Source organism: Musca autumnalis, unplaced genomic scaffold, assembly GCF_047663935.1.
Source record: "Musca autumnalis isolate F117 unplaced genomic scaffold, ASM4766393v1 scaffold_3, whole genome shotgun sequence".
Classification (NCBI taxonomy): Eukaryota; Metazoa; Arthropoda; class Insecta; order Diptera; family Muscidae; genus Musca; species Musca autumnalis.
In genome coordinates this window covers 116,854,133-116,881,003 of record NW_027411866.1, presented here as the reverse complement: position 1 = coordinate 116,881,003, position 26,871 = coordinate 116,854,133, and the positions used below count along the sequence as shown (strand labels likewise).

General features: G+C 35.0%; 2 protein-coding genes across 2 annotated transcripts; both read right to left on the bottom strand.

Moving 5' to 3' along the window:
- Positions 1-556: 556 nt before the first annotated feature.
- On the bottom strand, positions 557-1,630 carry LOC141397616 (uncharacterized). Its single transcript, XM_073974146.1, has one exon. It carries the CDS (start codon positions 1,407-1,409, stop codon positions 789-791), a length of 621 nt encoding a protein of 206 aa, XP_073830247.1. The 5' UTR covers positions 1,410-1,630; the 3' UTR covers positions 557-788.
- A 23,896-nt stretch (positions 1,631-25,526) lies between these two features.
- On the bottom strand, positions 25,527-26,645 carry LOC141397615 (uncharacterized). Its single transcript, XM_073974145.1, has one exon. The coding sequence runs from the start codon at positions 26,527-26,529 to the stop codon at positions 25,621-25,623; it is 909 nt and encodes a 302-aa protein (XP_073830246.1). The 5' UTR covers positions 26,530-26,645; the 3' UTR covers positions 25,527-25,620.
- Positions 26,646-26,871: the final 226 nt, after the last annotated feature.

Below are 26,871 nucleotides of genomic sequence, written 5' to 3'. Positions count from 1 at the left end.
AACCTAAATGCGTTTCAAAAAAATTGACCTGTGTTAATGAAGACATTCAGAGCAAAGGCGCTAAGCTATCCCAATTTTAATATTTTGAATTTTATTAGTCAAAAGATTATGAACAGGTGTAGTGGTGTAGGGTTTCACATAGTCGGTCCCGACCCGACTATACCCTTGGCTCACTTGTTTTCTATTTTATTGTTCTGGTAAGGAAGGAAAGACTATATTTTCGGATCTCGCCACAGCTCTTCATTACTTCCTTACTTTTGCTTGAGAATGTGATTCGCTGAAAATATATATCAATAACTACTTCAATTAAAAATGTTTCTACACAAACATCAATCGTCCCCTCGAAATATAAGAGTGACCACTGAAAAAAAAGGCATTGAGAAGTTTGAGAATGTTGTCCAGAGGGTTTAAGATTGTGTCCTCAAAGACAAAAATCGATATTATTTTTTTCCATTGCAATAAGCACTATTACCTCAAGCATTATGGGGAAATAATCAAAACAATTAATCACTCCCTATATGAGAAACTTGGCCCATGTTGCACATTGTAATCAAAATTCTTTGTATTTAATTTCATTTTTTTCCTTTATTTTTCACATTTTACTTTCACATGTATTTAAATTTAAACAATTTAATTATCGCGATAATTTTGAAACAGTCTCACAATTACAAAATACATTGTTTGTTATTAGATCCGTTTCGGACATTTAAGTTAAAATTTAAAACGCAATTATTTAACTTATTTTTACTTAGAACAACTAAAAACTATTTTAAATTTCTTAGAACGATTTACCAGCCATTGGAATAACTTCCACTGGATGCAGAAGCCTGGGCAGAGGCTGTGGCATAAGAACCGCTGCTACCGCCACCACCACCGCCACAAGTGTTGCAGCCACCGCCGTTGTTGCCTCCCCAGCCACCACTGTGAGCATTGCCATATCCACCTTGACCGCCATATCCGCCTTGGCCATAACCGCCCTGACCACCGGAATATCCTCCATGACCACCATAGTTGCCACCTCCAACACCACCACCATAGCCATGACCACCGCCGCCACCTCCTTTAGGTACTGTGACAGTGTAAACGGGAACTTCTTTCACAGCAATGACTTGGTAAGTGCCGCCGCCTCCTTTATTGTAACCACCTCCATAGCCGCCATGGCCACCATAACCACCACCACCGCTATATCCTTGGCCTCCATAACCTCCACCACCACCGCCATAATATCCTTGGTGACCACCATAACCTCCACCACCATAACCACCGCCGCCTCCACCATAACTAATACCAAATCCACCACCAATGCCACCACCCAAGCCTCCACCAAGCAACTTGCTCTTCAATTTATGAAGAGTGGGTGTGGCAGTGGCCGCGGCCACCAGCAATATTAATATAACAAAACGTTTCATTATCCTCTTAATAACACGAACCGGATCTGGTTTTGTTTGCGAATGAATTTAAGAAGTTATTTGATTCTTTAGAAAGGTTACAATGAACTGAGGTGTCGTATGGTAAAATGTTTCCCATTTATAGTCAAATTGTTAAAATCAAATATTCTAGACATGCCTCACATAACACCTCTACCAACACAAGCACCTACTCACAGAACTCATCACACTCTTCTTTGAGCTGGGCGGGCTATTGTTTGTGCCTCATTTATTTTATTCTAAAATTCTATGGGAATCGCATGCATTTATTTGATGAGGGTGTGTGGAACGTCTTAATGAAAGCAAATCGAAAAAAGAGTCGGCAATAACAGTCACAATTATAGCGTCATCAATGAATACCACTAAGTAAAGTGAGGTGTTAAGTGCAGATGATTCGAAGTTGTAATCCCCTGCATTATTCGGGGGAATATATAAAGTCGAGGGTTTAAATGAAAATGGGCAGAAATTGAGGTCGACTCTATGGTGGGAAGATATACAGATTTCTCAGAATCCTGGTCAAAAGAGATCTTCTTCTACAAATTTTTGAACAAATCCGTTATGAAGACGAATGGCACCTAAGATAGAGAAAGAACCGTCGCGAAATCTCAATAAATAGTTTTTTCCCTGGACTGAGTTTCTTCCGTTTCTTCTTCAGGGAATCAACGATTGGAATAAAGGAAGTATGGAAGCTAGAAATAAAGCCACAGGAGGTCCATCGAGATTATTATTTTTGGTATATGGCGTAGGGGCGTACTGTCAAGAGGAACATTATTCAATATTCATAATCGCCTTATTTTAAATATATAAATACATTTCTTATTGAACATTCAGCACACAATGTTGCTGAGTAGCCCATAAGTTAAGTCGTTGACAACCAACCAAACATTCAATACCAAAAAAGTAGTAAATTAAAAATTTCATGCAAGCAACAGCATCAAATAGAGTGGAGTGGATATTCCAATCGAAAATGGCTATAATTAAATTCGAGCGTGTTATTACTTTGGGAAAACCACTACCACCGACAACAATATCACAATTGCTCATCTTTCATAGCAAACAGTGCCCAGTTATGACATGTCGAAGAGATGTAATTAGAAGTAAACGGGGAAGTTGTTGAACAAGTTATAGAATGTCGCTGGTAGTAGTTTTAATTTACTTCTAATGGAAAGTATTATGGTACATGTGTCATCAGAGCAGGTCTTGGAAATTACAGAAATGATTCGGAAAAATATTTGGAATTTTCATCTAATTTATCAAAGATCATTTCGTTGTAGATAATGTCTGTAATTTGAGGAAATCATTTGATTATTTAAGCGCCCTGATGGTAAGGAAGCAAATTTTATGTTAGTAATATGGTAATACCCCAAAACAAACAACTGGGATGTAAAATAAAACAACTAAAAAATATCAGTCGGCTTTGCCGACAGATATATACCTTCAGCCTATGTGTGGAGTCTTTTTTTGGCCCTTTTTGGACATTTAAACTTGCGGACAAAAATTATGATTAGGATTAAAGTTGAAAAGTGTTTCGGAAAAGGTACTTGAAGGAATGGACCGTCATAGTCCATTATGGAAGTGGATCTTATTTGGGGAGTCATATATTTTCGATAGATATCGCGCCCATTAGTCCTTTCAGTGGGTCATCGTATACATTTTGGACCAGCATTCCAGGAAGCATGGACTTGTCCACGGAAAAAATAATATCGTTCCAGACATGACCACAACGGACACCATCGGTATACATTAACGAACGATCTTCGAACAGAGCATTAACTGCACTTAGTTACAAACGTTGAACTTTATGGGAGAGGTACCCTAAGAAGACAACCTATATTGGATATTTTAGAAGTTAAACTAAATTTAGACAAAATATTAGGGTATTCAAAGTTTGGACCAAATTGGTTGATCGGTTCGGGAGTTATCGTACTGCGACTACATACGATGCCATAGGGGTTTTTTACAATTTTCGGGATATTTTCTAAAGAAGTATGGACTTGCCCCTGAAAAACTTTTACCATCGTAATTGATGCAGCGAATGCAATTTGCTTTAACAAAAATCAAAGTGATTCGAGAGCAGGTCTTAAAGTGAACTTATCCGAAATTTTGTGTGGGAGGTACCCGAAGGGTTGGACAAATATAGTCCATATTCAAACCTGATCTATATCTGGTAAATATATTAGGATGTATAAAGTATGAACCAAATCGGTCACTCCCATCAAGGGTTATCGTGGCCATTTTTGAATTTTTGTGGGGGAGGTACCTGAAGGAGTGGACCGATATGGCTTATCTTCGAACTTAAACTAAGTTTGAACAAAATATTACGAAGGCCAAGTTTTGGACCACTGGCCCTATGCTCCTTATAGGAGTTTAAAGAAATAAATATATAAGTTTTGGACCGAATCGGCAAATCCGTTCGAGAGTTATCTTGCGCTCCAACCCGTACACACAGTGTCAGAGGGGCTTTTTTTAACTATCAGGCTATTTTCTCAGGAAGTATGGACTTGCCTCAGATGAAATTTGTACCTTCGTATAGGGGGCAGTGAATAAAAGTTGTTACAGCAAAAATCAAAGCGATTCGAGAGCAGCTCCTAAACTGAACTGGGAGGTACTCGAAAGAATGGACAGATTGAGCCCATATTGGAGCATCATCTAAGTCTGGCAGAAATTTCACGATATGCAAAGTACGGACCAAATCGGTTACTCCCTTCAAGAGTTGTCGTGCGCACAAATTTTCCGAACTTTTGTGGGGGAGGTTCCGGAAGGAGTGGACCGATATAACCCATCTTCGAACTTAATCTAAGTTTGGACAAAATATTTGCGAAAGCCGAATCGGTTAATCCGTTCGAGAGTTATAGTGCGCCACAGCCAGACAGACAGACGGACGGACAACGGTAAATCAACTCTAAATTGTCTGAAACGGATTTCGTCCAAACATTTTTTTTGCCCGTATGAAAGTGTATAAATGTACGAAATTGGGCAAAAACATAAGAAATATTTACATCGGTGCTATCGTTATGTCGGGCTAATCCAAAACGTGTAGATATGTTTTTTTAAACGCTTTGAACCCTTTACCGCAAAATGACATACAAATACTTACAATTGGGGAGCACCGTTTTATGGGTTTCTATTCTAAATTGTGGATCTATGTCAACATCTTTTGCGGAGACCTTTTTGAACACAGCGAACTCTAAATGCTAAATTTCAGCCAATTTAAACCGAAAATTTAGAAAAAAACTAAAAAATACCTGAAATCGGGCAATACTGTTATATGGAGATATTTCCAAACTTGGACTATAATTTTGTAAATAATAAGTTTTTATAGATAAATTTTTGACCACTTTGAAACCGAAACGCCAAATAACATTAAATTTGGGTAGAAAATTTGATAAAAACATCATCTTGGCACCGTTATATGGGGGCTATTTCAAAAGGAGGGCTTATATCAAAATTAGAGTTTGGTCATATCTTCAAAATATTTAAAATCGTCAGGTACTGTTTTATGGATTCTATTCCAAAACGTGGATCTATGTCAACATCTTTTGCGAAGATTTTTTGAACACAGAGAACTCTTAATGCTATTTTTCAGCCAATTTAAACCGAAAATGTAAAAACTCAAAAATACCTGAAATCGGGCGGTAGTGTTATATGAGGCTATTTCCAAACGTGGACCTATGTCCACAATTTTATAGATAATAAGTTTTTATAGATAAGTTTTTGCCGACTTTTAAACCGAAACGCCAAATGTAATTTGGGAAGAAGATTTCGATAAAAACTTTAAAATACTTGACGTAGGGCGGTACCGTTTTATGGGGGCTATTTCAAAAGGAGTACTTACATATATCAAAATCAGATTCCGGTCAACTAATGTAGCTAATATCTTCAAAATACTTAAAATCGTCAGGTGCCGTTATATGGAGGCTACTCCAAACAGAGCCTCAAATGTCAAATTACGTCTAGTTATGACAAAACAATTTTGCTAACACCTTCAAAATAAAAACAATCGGGAGATGGGCTTATATGGGTGCTATACCAAAACATGAAACTATGTTTAGTTGTCTTTGTGGAGAAGTTTTGTGACCACTAGGAACGTCAAATGTCAAATTGTTCGTAGCTCGGTCAGGAAATGTTGCTAAAATCCTCATGATACCGAAAATCTGGATGTAAATGGACCTATGTTGAGCATTTTTGGTAAGATGTTTTATGACCACTGAGAACTTTCAATGTGAAATTGCAGAGGAACCTCAAATATCAACTTACATGTACATCATCAACAAGTTTTTTCTAAAATCCTCGGACTACCAAAAATCGGGAGATACCATTATATGGGTGCTATACCAGAACATGAAACTATGTTGACATTTTGGCAGAGAACTTTTGTGACCACAGGGAATATTAAAACTTTTACCTAATACCTTCAAAATACTGAAAATCGGAATGTACCGTGATAAATGGGGGCCATACCAAAAATGAACCTATATTGTTATTTTTTGGTGGGGAAGTTTAGTGACCACTGTAAATCTCAAATAAATTACAGCTAGATCGATTAAATAAGTGTACCTTATACCCTAAATACACAAAAAATCTGGAGGTGTCGTTATATGGGAGCTATACAAAATATAATATATATAATATAATAAAGTATTCATTTGAGTTTCTTTAATTAAAACTGCGATTGCTAAGAGTTAAATACTGAACGTGATTTCATTCTTTTTTATATTTTTACATTATATCTGGTTTACACTCGAGTTCCGAAACAGATAGTTCGGCTAAAATCGACCTATGTCGAAAATTTTTGCTGGAGAACTGTTGTGTCCTCTAGGGACCTCAAATGTCAAATTACAGACAGTTCGGCCAAAAAATACACACAGCTAATATCTTCAAAATATCTAAAATAGGTGGCTATACCATAACATACACCTATATCGACAATGTTTGGTGGAGAAATCTAGTGGCAACTGGGAATCTCAAATATCAAATTGCTGGTAGTTCTGTCAATAAATGTTGCCTAAAACAATAGAATACGTTAAATCTTTTTTTGACGTATAAATTTACCGACAAAAATATCGAAACTTTTGGTGTGTTTATCTTATAGAATATGAAGTTTTCGAATAAAAGCTTACGTTTTGCTAATAAATTTGTTTTGTATTAAAGTGTTAAAATTATGTAAGGAAGCATGAACTTGCCCATGGCCCACACAAAAAAATATATCGCTCTTATAAGGACGACAAGGAATACCTTCGATAAAAAAAATTCCATAGGAAACGACATTTATGCGAACATTTTCAACAGTGAGTTACCAGAAGAAGTTATCCGATATAGACCCTTTAGGAACTTGGTGTATGTTTGGAAGAAATGTGATGATGTGCAATGTCTTGGCCAAATCGCCTTTTCAATACGTAAGTTGTTGTGCTCACCAGTCATTTTAGTTGGTACTGACATAATTTTTAGAGAGTTTGGTCCATTATCTAAGGAAGTATGGTCCCGTAAAGAAATTGGGCCGTCGTATTAGGGGTATTTTTTTCCTTTTTCAAAAGCTAATTTAATTTACCTTTTCGTGAAAAATAAATAATTATACATTTTGGTATCTTCTAAGCAACCTAGAGCACGAGGAAAAGCATTTCCACGATAGCTTGGCCATTTGTTAAACGATTTAAATTTATCTTGTTCGAAAGATTTTATTCGCATCTTTAAAAGAAAAAAAGATCAGTAGAAATCCGTTTTGAAAAAAAAAAGTTATGCCCGTTAAAATTTGAAAATCTAAAAAACCACATTTTCACAACTTCTACCTTTATAAAACAATAAAACAAAGTTACCCAAATGAACTAAAAGTATTTTCATTAGTTAATTCTGCTTGGTTTCACGGGTGGTTAAGTCTGATCATCAGGCATATTAGGATGTGGTTTTTGTGGCAGACGAAGGCTACGCTTGGTAACTACTATATATGTATGTATATGCAATTCATTTTGATAAATGCAAATGCGAAATTATATTAGTTAATTGAAAATCCTAACTTTTCCTATAGTCTAACTTGGTAATCCCATTTAATGTTCACAAATATTATGGTAAGTTTTATCCCTACATCCTTTGTATTTGCTCTTCTATATCAGAAGATTTTTAAACATTAATTATTGTCTACGAAGGTTATTGACGAGTTGATGGTGGCTCAGAACTTTGACACTCGGTTGTCGGGGACCCAGGTTCCAGGTTTTCCCTGTCCATTAACCACAACACGACATACATTTTACATCAGAACGCTTGAATATTTTTGTAGTCAACTTTTGTAACACATTGTGGTTTATAAAAATTTGCACGGTCTGATTTTGAGATGTACCATAGAGTTCTCAATTATTGTTTTGGCTACAATTTTTGTCTTTTCACTAGAATCAGAAACGCGAAACGCCCATTAAGGTTTTTTCCTTCCCTACAAATCGCCCCGCCCTAATAAACAGGTATAAATATAGTATTTACATTATATATTTATTGTTTTCTTTAAAATACAGCATCCAGTAACACACTTATAACAATTGGTACAAAATATCAATTGCAGGTGCTACCATGGAGAACAATGAATAAAATCCTTGTTGTTTTATGATAGTCCAGTCAGAGAGCTTAGCTCGTCTAATTCAGAGTATTTAACGTTTATGATTGAAAATGAACTCCAGCTCCTATAAAATTAGCCTATTAACACTAACCCTTCTAAAATACCCCTCCCATTGCCTTACCTATGTCATCATCTCAGCTAATAATAAAAAAATTAAAGCCTTTGTGTATTTTGTTTTTTTAATTACAGTCATATTTGTTTTAAATTACAAACTCAATAAACACATTTATTGTATTTATTACATTAATTTGTTGCGCTTCAAAGATACTTTCGTTTCGACAGCACGACACGATATAATTAATTTTGTAAATATTTTAGTATTTTCCAATTTTGCAAAGGTGATTCCCCAATTACCCGGTCATAGTCATTATGCCACTGGGACCGGTTTGAGAAATACGTAATAATTGTTGTCTTTGGCACATTGTTAAATATTATTGTATGGTAATCAGGAATTTTGTTGTGGGATGTTAAAACTACTATGTATTTGCAAAGTAAAAAGTTAGTAGCTTTATTAATCGTTGCACTGGGAGAACCAGAAACAATTTTGCGAATAGTAAATGAGATGATTTGACATTTTATTGAGGGATCATGATAAATAGTTGGGGTGTAATTAGGGTGTAGTTTATGTTCCTGATCATTACAAATAGGAACATAAAATAACGTTACATACACATGTCACGGTGCTCTTGAATCAAATTTAAATGGAAGGTGCTTACACCTGAGAAGTTTTTGCGGATTCTGAAACTACAATGTTCATAGATGAGAAAAATCAAAAAACAAAAAAAATCGCCGGAGCGCTTTTTAAATAAATCGCGATTCAAGTTGACATTTTTAGGGGTTGTTTAGGGTTTCACGATTTTGCTTAGAAACCGCAAGTCCTATCAAAATGAGATTGAAGAAAATGTTGTAGCTATCAAAATTCTCTACAAGATTGACCCATACGGTATTTTCGTAGGTTTTACCATTTTACTATTTTGCAATGCACTGACTGTATTGCCTCCTTATATTACAATGTTATGCACAGTGCGCCTTAACTAACTTTTAATGAAAACCGCTTACACAGGGGGAGTTTTTGTGAATTCTGATACAGTAATGTTCATAGATGAGAAAAATCTAAAAACAAGAAAAAATCGCTGTAGGGACTGTTAAATAAATCGCGGTCAAAATTCATTTTTAGGTGTTTTTTTAGGTTTTCACGAAACCGCAAGTCCAATCGAAATGGAGCTAAAGAAAATGTTGTAGATGTGAAAATTCTCTACAGGATTGACGTTTATGATTTGTTCTCAGGCTGTACCATTTTTGAGATAAAGAAGCTCAGTTTACATTTTTAGGTTTTTTTGTTATGGATTCGCGATTTTGCTTGAATACGGCAAGACTTATCGGCATGGGGCCTGAGAAAATCTTATAGCTGTGAAAATTCTGTACAAGACTGGCTTATGTAATTTTTCTAGGTTGTACCATTTTTTTGAGATATATAAGTTTAAGTTGGGAAATTGCAGTCATGACATTGTTTTATAAGAGACGATACAGAATTGAATTGAATTTGAATTGTCTCAATTTCAACTTCTATATCTCAAACGTTGTAAAACCTACGAAAATATCATTAAAGTCAATCTTGTAGAGAATTTTGATAGCTACAACATTTTTTTTATTCCCATTTTGATAGGACTTGCAGTTTCCAAGCAAACTCGCAAAAACCTAAACAACCCCTAAAAATGTCAACTTGAATCGCGATTTATTTAAAAAGCGTTTTTTGTTTTTCTCATCTATGAACATTGTGGTTTCAGAATCCGCAAAATCTTCCCAGGTGTAAGCACCTTCCATTTAAACTTGATTCAAGAGCACCGCGATGTATGTATATATTTGATGTACATACATATATGCAGGAATGGTCTACGTCATGTTTCTATAGTTCACTGAAGTAAGGCGAATTATCTTGCAAAAACTTACACTTTATACATACATACATCGGTCTAATGACAACACATGCTTATATTCAAAACTCGTTTTAATAAAGACTTGTAAGAATTAGCGTAAAATTAATTTTTTAAGTACATATACCTGTTTTGCAGTTAGACAACTGAATGTGTTAAGAACCATAAATATTACTCAATTTGTATTGACACACACTTCTTTTTAAGGTTTCTTTTTCCATTTGTAACGCATTGAAATAATCATTTGTTTTCGAACCAAGAAAACTAACATTTTTCTGTATTAATTTATGAAAAATTACTGATAATTGTGATAAAAATGTCAGGTTTTTTGCAAAAATTAGTGGGTCGATTTATTTAATACAAAATAGGAGGTATAAATAAAAAATTAACCCATGTAGTCCAACAAAAAATAACGAAAAACAATAACTGCCCAGCAAAAATTTGGTAGGCACATGTCATTACTTTCTGCATTACCAGGTAATGAGTACTCATTACCCTCCGCATTATCACACAGTACATATATAACAGTTAACACATAACTAGTTACATCCTTACTTACTACTTACTTACTAAGTAATGAGTATGGTGGCACAGGGCTAGTGTGTCCGACAAAAATTCTAGAGTTGTATGTTCAAAGCTCAACGTCGGCATGTGTGTTTTTTTATTTACAAAATTACAAAAAAATGTTGATGTACATGGATGAGTTTAACCAACCCTTCCTGTTCGGGCGAGTGGCCTAGTGTGTAGTGTGTTTGACTACAAATCAGAAGTTCGTGTGTTCAAAACTAGCATGTATCGAATGAAAAAGAAAAAAACAAAAAATGTGTAGTGTTGAATTTGAATATAATTTCACTTCAATTTTTTCTAAAAATAAATCTATGCTTTTTAGCTTCTTTTCGACTGCCGGTATGTTCTTAAAAAACATATTTAAGGAAGTACTTCCGCCCTATGACATCCCCATGTAAAAATAATGACTTTTACGGTATATTTGTAAGTAGTTACTACTGCCAAATTTTACTGAATAAAGTCATTACATAGTAATGACTTTTTTTGCTGGGTGCATGTATGCATATTGTCAAATAAATGTTTTCGAAATGTAATGGATATTCCAAAATATCTCATATTTTCCGTAAATACTTAAAAATTATGACATTTTATGAATTTTATTCTTAACAAGGATTAACTACTAACAAGCATCAATATTAAGCATAGAATATCCCTACTAGGAGGGTTACCATATGGACTAAGGGAGTACCAGGTCATACAACATGTAAACAGGATCTTATAGGTTTTAAACCGGGAATATCTGAATCATCAGGATTTCTGGGGGAAAGTTTTATACCCCCTACGAAGACTTAGTGTCTAATTTCAGCCATTTCGGTGTGATAGTGAGGTGAAAAACTTCAAACTACCGAACATGGGGTTGTTCAGCTATTGAGTTATTCATCAAAAATGTTATTTTCACATGAAAAATATACTTCCCCAATTTCCTCTTGGAAAGCATCTACTTATGGTACCATATAAAGTTTCTACATTTATCTTACCGTTTTTCCAATATGTTGGGGACTTATTTCATTTTCAGTTTGGGGACTTATTTCGTAACGCCGTATTTAGGGGTTCCCAGTAGTCAAAAAAAGTCTTCCACCAAATATTGTGGACACAGGTCTACGTTTTGGTATTGCACCCATATAACGGTACCTCCCAGTATTCAGTATTTTGAGGATTTAGCCACATAATCAGATCATTTATCAGCAAGAGTCGCGGCTATTCGCAGACAGAATTTGGAACACAAAGTAGCGACTTTAGGCAGGCTAGTATAACCGTAGATATCTACAAAAACCAGTCATGATTTCATGACAAGATTTTATTAAATTTATCCGACGTACATCATGTAAAGCCCGATTTGTCGAAAGACCACCAATCCGTCACAAATTCCATGCAAAGCACACATGGGATGACCGTCGTGAAGAATGCGACATATTCAGCGCAATAAGTAGCAGCAAGGCAAACAAGAGGGAAATTAAAAAATAGGGGAGTGCTGGAGATGAGTTCGAATGAAGTGCGAATATTCTGCCAAGAGTGTTACATAAAACTGTAGTTTTAATATTAGCTTTTCCTCTTATAGAGACAATCTAGATAATTTTGAAAAAGGTACTAATTATGTAACAAGTAAAAAAATATCAGTCGGCTTTGCCGTCAGAGATATACCCTCTGCCTATGTGAATTGAAACTTTCACCTGCGGACAGATCAAATACCGTCTACAAAATCAAAATCCTTTTTCCCAAAAGGGTTTCAGAATTTTGTGATCCATTTTAGACACACATTTTGCCCGTATGAAATTGTATATACATAGCCATAGTATAAATGGTCATTCTTAATAATGATGAAAAATAATGAGCCAGTAGTGCATCTGGCCTTTCAATCTAACTAAAGATTTCAGGCAACTGTTGGTGTATGTATCTTCTGGCAGGAGAAACCCATACTCCATGATTGGTATTTTAATATTTAATCTCCATCTATTACAAAATCGTATTTAGCGTACTACGTGGACAAGTAAAGCCTAGGAAATAATCGGTAGAAGTCATTAATCAGGCCTTTTTCCTAAATCAAACTCAAGAGAATCAGATCGGTGCATATTATATTTTTGTCGACTTATAGTTATGGCTTTCGACAGAAGTTTAAAGGTCACCCAATGACCAAAGCTCATACGACTTTACAAGTCGCGATAAGAACCCCAGCGAACAGTAAGGTACCAAAGTATGTTGACATCACTGTCGCTATGGATAAAGCTTTACTAAATTTTGATTGCTAACTTACCGATAATTAACCAAATTATAGGCATTAAGGAATAATTTTTGCACCGCACCGTGTCTATGTATATTCCTGGGTGACTATTTAATGAGAATTAAACCCAAAACTGAATGAAACAATTTGAAATTGAAAATATTTTTGTTCTAAAAACAAATTGTATTTATTTTGCATTTAATGTGAACAAACATTCATTATGATGTAGATAACGTTACGCTGCTGATGTATGCTGTACACAGGGAGCGAATGGCGTGCTTTGATTTCTAATTATTACCAAGTTTTGTTGAAGATTGTTTTTTTTTCGAATCCACGGTTGATTTAGATAACGACAATAATGTCATCAAGACATATTAGTTCAAAATTAAATGTCTAGGCTTCGATTGTGGGAGCAAGTTCGTAAATTAAATAATTACAATAAGTTTTCTGACAAGAAAATAACTCATTACACAGTACAACAGGGAATATGATTGTGGGAAATGTCTTTTTGGAGTAACTTTATAACAGAACTAAAATAAGTAAAAACGGCGTTAAGGTCGTATAAGAACAATTAGTTTATTTTTGTTTATGAAAGTACTAAGCTGTTCCTCTGATTGCGGGAGAAGTATATCCCAACTGATAATATTCCTTTCAAAAGGGCTCATATGGGGCTTCATCGTAGTTCTTTCCAAAACATGGATCAATAATTGCATTTTTTAAACTCCTGGCTATACACAATAATAGACAGCAATCTCGGTTCAAAATTTTGAAAAAAAAAACCTCGAGATACATAAAATTGTGTAATATCGGCTAGAATTAAACTCGGATATATAGCATTTCCAAATTAAATGAAACCTTTTCCAAATTAAATGAAACCTTTTCCAAATCAAATGGAACTTTTTCCAAATCAAATGAAACCTTTTCCAAATCAAATGAAACCTTTTCCAAATTGAATGAAACCTTTATTATTATTGAAAGAAAAAGGCCAGAATATTTTGAAAAGGGAAGGAAATAAAAAATTATATTATATAAAATTATATAAATTATTATATTACATAAATTCTAATCTTAAGTAATGACATAAAAGTGTAACTGGCTGCATGTTTTGCTTTCTTGAAAATAATCATATTGTTACGAATGTAACTGATAGGTTTAAGTTAATTTAGTTTAATTTCCGTTAATTTAAAAATTTGAATTGTAACGTAACGTTTTATTACGCAGTTATTTTATTTAAGCAACAACAACTACCATGTAGAACTCTCTTCATCATTCTAGTCGTTACATTACCTTTTGTTAATGTTCTTTTGTTTGTTTTGCCATAATCATGTAATTATCGTTTAGTTTGTTACTTCTTTTCTTGCATTTATTTGTTGTTGTAATTACGTCATTGATCATCCCCCATGTATGTGAGTCTGGTTGTTCGCTTAGTGCGAATGTGCGTCTGTGTGTTCGTTGTACATATTCGAGGAGTTGCCAGACATTTTCTAGAGGACTCTCGAACAGGGAGACTTTGGGATATAAATACAGGGGAACTGGCAATGACGAGTGAGTTGTGTTTTAAGCGTTGAACTGAACAGATCGGTTAAATAAGAGCTGCGTGCTAACTAGAGACTTGCTGTGTGCTTTGTAATTAAAGTCGGTTCTGAATAAGTGTAATAAAGTAAATAAAGCATTGTAGAAACGTAATCTAAAACGAACCCTGTTTTATTTGGTACAAATCGTATCGGGGAATAAAACAACGTCTACACGGAGAATAGTTAAATCTAATTCCGTAACAATATCATAATTTTTGGGTATCAATTAAGGTTATAGCGAAATAATCCTAAAGAGAGAATTTATGTTTAAAAATTCATAATAACACTGTGACACAAAATTGAGGTAAAAACTGGGGAAGAGATAATTCCTTTTGGGGATGAAAGCCCTTGGTGAGTATATAAAAAATCCCGACGGACAGATCCGCCGTGAGTCGAAGTTCCGAGTTATGACGTGATTAAGTTTCTGCTGACCAAATAAGGCATCTGAAATTAACGTTATATCTTTGTTAACAGTTGTTTTAGCTTATTTATGAAATGACTTGTCTTCAGTCAAATCGAATGAGGATTATTTTCGTATAGCATTTCGACCTTCTTACTCGCTTCCTTCAACGTTCTTTTCGTCTCTTATTTTAAGAACCGCTATAAAAGTACCACATGATGACGTTTTTCAGCTTCGAAATGTTCTTCAAAAATGTCGCTCAGAAATTGTTAGGTACGACCCTGATTGCTTGAACTGTTCGATACAATGCTCAATCACGTCAACTTTATTACGATCTATTGTCCGATAGCGTAGTACGACTCTGTCACACAATTTTATTTTTGAAAGTTTTTTTTTCAGGATAATTTTTAATTAGTAAAGGAATACACATAATAATACAATTAAACCGGTGTAATTTTTAATTTTTAATGTCATATTCAGCAATGTTGAACAAAATAGTAAAGGCATTTTCAAAAATAAAATTGTGTACGAGAGTGGTACTACGCGATCTGACAATACATTGTAATACCAAGCAACCAACAGCTCAATTAACAGGACTGCTCCAATTATATAATGAGTATGTCCATTGAAAATTCCACAAGCAGCAATTTGTATATACATATAACCTTAATTGATGACCAAAAAATATAAAATGTTTAAGTTCAAGGAAGCAAAACATGCAGCGAGTTGTACTTTTATGTCATTACTTATGATTAGAATTTAAGTAAAAAAATTGTTGAAACCCCATATAATTTTTTATTTCTTTTAAAAAATATTCTGGTTTTTTTCTTTCAATAAAAGTAAAGGTTTCATTCAATTTGGAAAAGCTTTCATTCAATTTGGAAAAAGTTTCATTCAATTTGGAAAAGGTTACATTTAATTTGGAAATGTGGAAAAGGTTTCATTCAATTTGGAAAAAGTTTCATTCAATTTGGAAAAGGTTACATTTAATTTGGAAATGCTATATATATATATAGTTTCTTTGCTTGCAAGTTTTCTATCTTCTGGGAACACAAAAATCCAATTAACGAACAATTCGGTAGAAAAATGTGTCAAAAATCTTCAAAAAACCTTAAATAGTGGTGGCAAGGGGTGATTTGTACCCGTAAAAATGTCTTGTACCTTTAGCAAAGACTAAACACCAAATTTCAGCTATTCCGTTTGAATAATTTGGGTAAGACTTTTAAAACAAAGAAAATCTGAGGGTGCCGTTCAATGGAGGCTATAGGAAAACGTGGACCTGTACTGACAAATTTCAGGCTGAAAGTTTTATGCCCCCAACGAAGGCTAAGTACCAAATTTCAGTCGTTTCGGTGGGATATTGAGGCCAGAACGTTCAAAATACCGAAACTAGGGAGGTACTGTTCTATGGGGGCTGCATGAAGGCGCGGACCTAAACCGACACATTTTAGTTGGAAAGTTTTATACCCCAATCGACGACGAAATACCAAATTTAAACCGTTTCGGTGGGAAATTGGTGCCACAATCGTCAAAAAAAAAAACGAAAATTTTGAGAGACAGTTCTACCGGGTCTATGTGAAAACGTGGAACAATATTAATTTGGAAACTTTTATACCCCTAATGAAAACTAAATACGAAATGTCAGCGGTGAGATATTGAGGCCACAATCTTCGAAATACATACCGAAAATCGGGAGCTACCTTTCTATGGGGGCTATATGAAGACGAGGACCTGTACCGACAAATTTCTGGTGGACAATTTTATATCTCCAACGAAGACTAAATACCAAACTTCAGCCGTTTCGGTGGGATATTGAGACCACAAGCTTCCAAATACCGAAAATCGGGAGGTACGGTTCTATGTGGGCTATATGAAAACGTGGACATATACAGGTGGAAAGTGTTACACGCCCAACGAAGGCTAAATACCATATTTCAGCTATTTCGGTGTGTTAATGAAGCTAAAACCTTCAAAATACAGAAAATCGGAAGGTACCGCCTTATGGGGTCTATATGAAGGCGTGGTCCTATATCGACAACTTTCAGGTGGAATGTTTTATACCCCCACGAAGACTAAATACAAAATTTCAGCCATTTCGGTGTGATAATAAGGCTAAAACTTTCAAAATACCGAAAATCAGCAGTTACCGTTCTATGGGGTCTATATGAAGGCGTGGAACAATACCGATATATCGTGTTGAAACTTGTATACCACCAACGAAGACTAAATACAACATTTCAGCCATTTCGGAGGTACCGTTCTATTGGGGCTATATCAAAACGTGGACCGATATATCCTATTTTCAATACCAAACATTCTAGGAGCAATATAAACTTCTATACCAAATTATAAAGTTCTACCCTCAAAAGTGCAAGCTGTGACTTGATTTCAACAGAAGGATAGACGGACATGGTTATACCGACTTAGAATTTTATGGTGATCAAGAATGTATATGCTTTATAGGGTCTCCAACGAATATTTCGATGTGTTACAAACTGAATGACAAATGTAATTATACCCTCCATATTATGGTGGAGGATATAAAAAGGTTGTAGCGTTATTCCTCTTAAAATATTAAGGCTGAGCATATATTGCATCGGCCAAGATGGCAGGAATGCTCTTTTTAATACCAGAGCTTTAATATTTGATGTTGATGTTGTATAAACTTTGCCATTCCCTTTGTAACACAGCGAAATATTCGTTGTATATTCATGATCATCATAAAAATCTAAGTCAATTTAATAGTGCTATGTATATTGATAAATAACACCAAACTAAAACAAGTAAGAACGGCGTTAAATTCGGGCGGACCGAACTTGTTATAGTCTCCACCACGAGTTGTAATTAAGTAAAATGGAACAATTAGTTTCCATTCGTTTATGAAGAAGACTAAATACCTCGGTAAAACAATGTGGCTAACCTTCAAAATACAGAAAATCGGGAGATACCGTTCTATGGGAACGGAAAGTTTTATATCCCAAATGAGAAATAAATACCAAATTTCAACCATTTCGGTAAAATATTGAAGCCACAACCTTCAAAATACCTGAAATTGAGAGGGATCATTCTAAGGGTGCTATATGAAGGCGTGGACCTATATCGACAAAATTGCGGAGGAAAGTTTAATACTCTCAACGATGTCTATGTACCAAATTTCACCCCTTTCTGCGTGATAATGAAGCTAATACCTTCAAAATATCGAAAGTCGGCTGATACCGTTCTATTGGGGTTATATCAAAACGTGGACTGATATAGCCCATTCGCAATACCAAACATCCTAGAAGTAATAAAAACTTCTATACCAAATTACAAAGCTCTATCTTAAAAATTCTGAGTTGTATCTTGATTTCAACAGCCGGACGGACAGACGGACATAGTTATATCGACTTAGAATTTTACCCTGATCAAGAATATACATATATACCTTATATGGTCTCCGATGAACATTTCGACGTGTAACAAACGGAATGACAAATGTAATTATACGCTATTGGTGGAGGGTATAATAGCGAATATACAAACATATAAAATGCTGTTAGAACAACAAAATAAAAAATAATTTAAAAAATTAAGTTTCAGTGTTTTATTTAGAAATGCACTTAAAACTAGAAAATAATCTGTCGCTTAGCCTCAATAAATATATGCTTTCTCATGATTTTTTTTGAGATATTCCATCATGAGAAGAATATATTTATTGAGGCTAAGCGACAAATTATTTTCTAACTTTAAGTGCATTTCTAAATAAAACACTGAAACTTAATTTTTTTAAATTATTTTTTATTTTTAAGTTTTTAGTAAATATATTTTTTTGACCACTGAGAACAAAATTATAGTCAATTTAGGCCGAAAATTTAGATAAAATCTTTAAAATGTAGTACCGTTATATAAAGGCTATAAAAACAAAACCTGGACTTATGTCCACATTTTTTGGTGGGGAAGTTTCTGTACCATTGGGAACTTCAAATGCCAAGTTACAGCCAATTCTGGCTAAAAATGAAGATAAAATCCTTAAAACACTTGAAATCGGGTGGTACCACTATATGGGGGCTATACCAAACAATTTGGTGGAGAAGTTTGTGTAAGATTGGGGACTCCAAATGCCAAGTTACAGTCAATTCGGCCTAAAAATGAAGATGAAATCCTTAAAACACTTGAAATCAGGTGATATCGCTATATGGGGGCTATACCAAAACCTGTACCTATGTCCATAATGTTTTCTATGTAAACTTTTTGCTGATAATTAAATTATAGTTATTTCATGAATTCCTTCGAATTAATAAAAAGTTTTGTTTGTCCTGAAAATCATATTTCAATACAGTTATACATTTATTTATTATCCATTTTCCAAACAAGACTTGAAAATGTCATGCCAAAGAGTTGGAGAAAATGAAATGCTGAAGGGTTCATTAGGATTCATTTGGATGACATGCCATAGGGTTGTTAAAATGAAAGATGTCTTGTCAAAGGATTGGTGAAGATGTCTTTCCAACGGGTTAGTGAAGATGAGATGCTTAGGATCTGAAAATGAATTGCATCTTTTGGGGGTCAAGTTCTTGTTAAAAAGAATAAGTAAATATGCTAATATGACATCCTTTGGCATCGAACATTTTGCTGGGGCTAAAATTGGGCCACATAGGCCCGCGGTTTCCCCTAGCGTTCATGCAACGGCGCACATTAGGGCAAGATTCCAAAAAACGGAGATTAATTCAGGGAAGTATTTGGGTGATATAATATTAATATTTTTCGAATGTTTACACCTCAATCAGTATAACGGAACACATTTTTTTTGCAAATTAAGAGATTGGAGAGGTATATTCGAATAAATGGGTACCATAAAAACTATGAAGTGTTTTTACGATTTTGCTTACATTTATTATTTGATTAATCTAAAATCTTCCAATATGATTAATTATTGGTTAAGCTTATGTTAGGCAAAAAAATTATAAAGTTATGTCAATTTTTTCGTGTAGCTCCCATACAAGGGTATCTCCCGATTTTATGTATTTCGGGGGTCTTGATCAGATTTTTTAGTATATTTATCTGTAAATTAGGATTTATAGTTTTGAATGCCTAAGAATTCATCGTGCGAAAATTTGTCAATATAGGTCAAAGTTTTGGTATAGCCCCCATATAGAGGTACCGTGAAATTTGGTGGATTTCGAACATTTTAGGCATATATTGAAACTAAACTGGCTCAAATTGTGAATTGTGCATTTTGAAGGGATTGAAAATATTTTTATCAAACATCATCTCCATATATTCTCGTTTTGGAATAACCCTTATATAAAATATTCCGCTACTTTTTTTTACTCTAAATACTTTTCAAAAATAGGAGGAAAAATAAACTAAACTTCTTTTGCCATAAATATATTTTTCTAAGATTCTTATATCTATCTGAAGTTGACGATTCCATTCTAGAATGATCACTTTTGATGCGTAAAAAAATATTACACTTTATACACCAAAAAATTTAATTTTTTATGGAGCTCTTCAAATTATTAAAAATTCTTTAGCTTTAGCACAGTGTAACTGTAGAAATAAACTTTACATGATCTTCACATTTTGGTTAGAGACTTAGAATTTTTTAACATATTACCATGTAACGACAGTTATTCCAAAAAACTGAATTAAATTTTTTTTATTTAATCTCCATTTTTTACGATTTCACCCCTTGTGCATCGCTATCATTTCATATAAATCATTATATATAGTACCTATAACATAATGGTGGACGTGCACTCATTGTCTTATGTAGGGTGAACACAGACATTAAGCCAAAACACGACATACTGTACAACAATAACAGAGAAAAAGAAGACAAAACCCCCAAAATGCAAAAATTTGACCCAAGGATATTTCCACCATTTTTGGCATAACTCAAAATGCGCAAACAAGACGCAAGTTTTGTTTGCGCAATATCAAAGACAACAATGAAGAGAAAAATAAAAAAAAAAAAAATCTCACGACCTTCTCACTCTCTTTTTTGTTATACTACAATACATTTCAAAATTATGCAAAATCTGGACACATTTTGACGAATTTTTTAAACACATTTCTACAAACTTTCGCAAAAATTTTTCCTAAAATATTAAGAATTACCTCTGTTTGAAATATCCATTTTGAAAATGCCAAGTTTATATAGCAAAAACTACGTTATGTCGATTTAAAAGCAGCAAAAGTTAATACTTTTCACGTGTTTCTTAAATTTTAAAAATACATATGTTCAACTTTAACACTGTGCTGCACAAAAAGTAAACAACATACGACTTTGCTATTTTGGCTAGTGAGGTAGAATTTTGTACTCGTTAACCCTGTCAAGACAGATTATCAAAAATTTATGTTTGAATTTTTCAATTAAGACCCGTTTTTTTCAATCTTGCCCAACGTGCGGCGGCTGTCGTTTTTACGGTTTACATTCATTTTTCAATTGATTTTGCTGGGAATTGGTATATTGAGTTTTCAGAGGATAGAAAACTTATGCACAAAATATGTTCAATATAGGTTCGCGTTTTGGTATAGACCCCATTGAACGGTACCGGTCGACGGGACATATTTTAAATATTACAGACACATTTTCCAACGTATTTGGTTGTATTTTGGCATTTTATGTTCTTCGTAGATAGAAAACCTCTGTTCGAAATATTAACATCGAAGGTACGCGTTTTTGGTATAGCCCCCATATGACGGGCCCTCTCATATTATGTATTTTAAAGGTTAAAGACAAAAATTTCCACCGATTTTGATGCAAATGTAAATTTTAAGATGTTAGCGAATAAAACTCCTCCCCACATAAAAGCTCTCAACATTGGTCTACCTAGGTGAAGCCTCACAACCCTGCACATCCATTAAGGAGTAAAATGTCAATAATTTTTTGTTTTCATTTGTATCTAAAATGTTTATTGAGCTATTTAGCAAGTCTCTACCATTAATTTTATTAATAATGTCTCTCAGATCACGTTCAGGTTGGAACTGCATTACAATTTTGCACCACAGCATTCAAAAATGTTGCACTATATATAAATCACCAACATTAACAGGTCAAAACTATGAAAATTTGCAAGAGGATTCTTAATTTAACAGAAATCAGCATTTGTTAAAATTATTGAGTCCATTTCTTCAAAACACAGTCAACAACGGCGTTCATCGCCGCGTTTTCCTACCACTTTGGAAAATGCAATTAAATGAAATTTCCGAAGTCATTTAAAAAACTTGAATTTCTCCAAAGACCGCACGTTACTGCAGCTGTTTTATGCCTTTGCGAACAGAGGAGGCCCCAATCTTTCAGAACATATATATCTTAAAACGGGAATGTACCGGACTCACTTTTGAAATATCCACGGAAAATAAAAAAAATAATTTTGAAAACATCAAAAAAGCACTTCTTTCCGATTAAAATTGCACGAAAACAATAAGAGTTTTTGCATTTTTTAAAGAGTAAAATATTATAATTGTTTTGTAAAATATTAAGAAAAATAAATCATGGCATACTTACCATTTGTCCGCGCCACGCTATATTTTTAATGAAAAATGATTTCAGCATGAGCCAGGCTGGGATTCGAACCTGGGACCCCAACAACCAAGTGACACGGTTGCAGGCGTCTTAGCGTTCTAAGCCACCATCAACTTGTCAAAGATTCCGATGACAAATATTGATGATCAAAATCTTCTGATACAGAAGAACAAATAAAATAAAGGTGGAAAAAAGCTGCCTTAGTATTTGTAATAAAGCATTGAAAAATAGGATTACCAGCCAAGTCGGACTATAGGAAAGGTTTGGAATTAAATGACTAACATTAAAATAAATAAATAATTCGAATATACAAATTTCGAATGATTTGTGATATAAATACTAGTCTCCAAGCTTAGCCTTCGTCCACCCACTAAAAAACACCATTCAATATGCTTGATGATCGGTCTAACCACCCGTGAAACGTAGCGTAGTGGTTGAATGTGTGGGACTTCGGTGGATTCCTAATTTTTCAATGTACCTATTAGGTCTAAATAGCTCAACTCGAAAGAGAATTAATTCAAATATCACCCTAAAAATTACCTTCGCCTTAATAAGGCAAAACAAAAAAAAAAGAATCCAAATTATATTTCTTAGAAAAAAAAAATTATGAAACAAAAGTGCAACTTTATGTGCATTTTTAAGTCGTTTCGCGGAGTAAATCTCCAAACTGAGTATGGGTCATTTGCAGTGGAGTACTTAGTTAACGAATTCAATTAAAATTTAAATAATTGTATGTACTTTCAAAATTCCTTAAAGTTCCACTAAACTTCTCATATTTCGCACCGTGCGTTGGCGAAGACAAACTTATGAAACCATTTTCATATTGTGGTGTAGGGTATAAAAATAAGACTAAAAACTCTTAACATATATTAAATCGGCGAAAACAAATTTATAAAACCATTTCCATATATGAGAGACTTAGCGAAACATCGACCCACTTTTATATCTACAATCCTATATTTTTATGCAGACAGGACAATAAAATCGAAGGATTTCCAAAATACTATGCATTACAAAACATCATCTCATAGCTACTATTTTTTACAACCGAGTCCGAACGGCGTGTCTCACAACACTATTTGCCCAAAGATTACGCTGAGGGGTATTTTTGCAATTTCTGCGTACAAATTGGGGTGCCACATCTCAACCAGCAACTTAAAACGCACATATATTACAACTGTTGTGAGATCTATACTCTCTATACTATACCTTTGTAACGTTTGTAAATATTTTGCTTAAACAGATATAAATCTGCCATATATTTTGTTCGCAACATGCAACAAACGAATTACAACGGATTTCAACATTGCAAATTTTCCTTAAACCATACAAAAAAATTTTGATAGATATTTTAAAATATTTTGTATATTGAATACTCACTAGTGTTGCCAATGTCAATAGTTCCCATATGTTTGTTAATTTTTATACCCTCCACCATAGTATGCAATAATCATCTGCGACCATATAAAGTATTTATATTCTTGATCAGGATAAAATTCTGAGTCGATACAGTCATGTCCGTCAATTGTAATCATTCCAGCGTCCCCAATAATTGAGCTAGAACGCTATATTGTAACACCCGAGTGTCTCTTTTTTCAATAGGCAGGTCACGTTCGAAGATAAGTTATATCGGCACACGACTAACTTTCTTGACAGAAGTACCAGCAATTTGACGTTTGAGCTCCCAGTTATCACAAAACTATTCTAACAAATTTTTTTTATTGCCCCCAATATCACAGTACCTTCTTGACAGAAGTACCAGCAATTTGACGTTTGAGGCTCCCAGTTATCACAAAACTATTCTAACAAATTTTTTTTATTGCCCCCAATATAACAGTACCTCCAGATTTTCGGTGTATTGAGGGTTTTAGCTACATTTTTTGGTCGAACTACCAGCAATTTTGCCCCCATATAACGGCACCTATCTATTATAGGTATTTCGAGAATTTGAACTAATTTTTTTTGATAGTTGAAATTTTCATTTGTTATCTTTTTATGTTATAAATTTGAAAGTAAATAAACTTAATGCTTCTGAAATGGTTCTTTTCTTCTCTTGCATCACACCCCTCCAATAAACATCAAGTCAATAGAATCACTCCAATCTACGGAATTAGGCCCCAGATTATTGTTAGGGTACAGCAGAAGAAATAGTGAGGCGGCATTGATGTTGTTCACAGCGATTCTCATTTTTATACCATCCACCATAGTTTTTCCGTTTGTAACGCATTGAAATAATCATTTGCGACCCTATAGAGTATATATATTCTTGATCAGGGTAAAATTCTCAGTCGATTTATACATGTCCGTCATTCGTCCGTATGTGGCAATCACTCTAGCATCCACAAAAATGGAGACAGGACGCTGAAATTTTGGGAAGATGCGTCTTTTGTTTGCAGGCAGGTCGAGTTTGGTGATGGGCTATACCCCCCCCCCCTCTATAGCCTACATATAACGGTACCACCCGATTTCAGGTATTTTGACGTGTGTTGTCATATTTTCAAACCGAATTAGCTTTAATTTGACATTTAGAGTTGCTGTGATCAACAAATTTATATTCCAAAAATTATGGGCATATGTAGGTCCATGTTTTGGTATAGTCCCCATATAACGGTACCCCTCAACATAGGTCAATGTTTTGGTATAGCCCCCATATAACGGTACCTCCCGATTTTGGGTATTTCGAGGATTTTAGCTACAATTTTTAACCGAACTAACTGTAATTTGACATTTGAATTTTCAGTGGTCACGTTCTTCACTAAAAATCGTCATCATAGGTCCACAATTTGGTATAGCTTCTATATAACGGTACCTCCTGATTTCGTTATTTTGAAGGTCTTAACCACATTGTTTGATGGAACTACCCGTAATTTGACTGTTGAGGTTCCCTGCAGTTATAAAACTGTGCCACCAAAAATAGTAAAGACAGGTTGACACTTTGATATAGCCCCATGTGTGCTACCTTTCACCTGGCTGAACACATTTCTTAGATTAGATTGGATAATTTACGCATTCACTAGTACGGTTTATCCATGGTCGAAAACATTTTCAACCTAACATTTGAAAGGAAACTAATTATTCCATTTTAATTTAAACTATGTTATGGCGGATGGTATAAAGAGTTCGGCCCGGCCGAACTTAACATATTTTTATTTCTTTTAATTATATTCAATATTTATTCTCTTTCCCAATTCATACACTTTATTTTAGTATCACATTAGTTGCCACTCAACACTTGCACCACCTTATTCATTGTTCATTTTTGAATTGCTACAACAATAATAAACAACATTCTGAATTAGATTTTATAGCAAAAATTTATTCATCCTCTTCTCATACAAGCAAACAGTCTTAAAATAAATTCATTTCTTAATTTTCATTTTGTTGGGATTTCAGTGGGAATAACTGCCGCTAGATGCAGAAGATTGAGCACTGGATGTGGCATATGAACCGGAATTTCCACCATATCCACCACCTTTGTTACCACCACCATATCCTCCACCAAGGCCAGCACCAAATCCACCACCATTACCGATGCCAATGCCGCTGTCACCGCCATGACCAGAGCCAGAACCGCCACCAAATCCACTACCTTGTCCACCACCATAACCGCTACCAGATCCACCACCGAATCCACTTCCTTGACCTCCGCCATAACCGCTGCCAGATCCACCACCGAAGCCACTACCTTGTCCAACGCCATGACCGCTGCCACTTCCACCACCAAATCCGCTGCCTTGACCTCCACCATAACCGCTACCACTTCCACCACCGAATCCACTGCCTTGACCGCCGCCAAATCCACTACCTTGTCCGCCACCATATCCACTGCCGGAACCGGCACCAATACCAATACCGCCGCCATGACCACCTCCTTGACCGCCTCCAAAACCACTACCGCTTCCATGGCCACCTCCTTGGCCTACACCAAATCCATTTCCACTACCTTGGCTACCACCGTGAACAAAGCCGCTTCCACCACTATGGCCACCGGAATGACCTCCGCCAAAACCACCGCCATAACTGCTGCCACCACTATGACCAGCATAACCGCCACCGTAACCACCGCGACTTCCATGTTTTCTGTGGCCATGTTCCTCACTGCTGGAATCATCTTTTCCACCGGCACCAGCACCTGCACCTCCTCCAAGACCTAATCCTAGGCCCAAATCCAGTCCTAAGCCAACTCCAGCTCCACCACCGGCACCAATACCCAATAATCCTTTATTTTTCTTATGAGGTAGTGCAGTGGCCATTGCCAGCACAGCCATGACCACCAACAACACTGTGAAACGCTGCATTTTTAATTGCCCGATTTGTTTTAATTTGTTTTGAGATCTGCTAAGGATGTCTGCTAATTGATTCCAAGTGTCTGCTTGTCTGGATGAATTACAATGTACTGACCTGTTGGATAGAATAGCCTTGGCATTTATAGGAAAGTTGTGGATATTAAAAATTCTGGACATGCTTGACTGTGTATCCATCCCCAAACAGCGTGTTCATCATATCTTAGTCATTTTGTAGAAAAAATTACCTGTTTTTCTGTTTTTTGTGGATTATTTCATCAAATCGATGACAATGTGAAAAAAATAAATTTGTTTATGGACAGTAGCGACTCGTGGGTACACTCTCCTGACACGCGT

What these genes read in the sequence shown, in the direction of transcription:
- LOC141397616 (XM_073974146.1), bottom strand. Translation starts at nt 1,409, where the DNA reads ATGAAACGTTTTGTTATATTAATATTGCTGGTGGCCGCGGCCACTGCC.
- LOC141397615 (XM_073974145.1), bottom strand. Translation starts at nt 26,529, where the DNA reads ATGCAGCGTTTCACAGTGTTGTTGGTGGTCATGGCTGTGCTGGCAATG.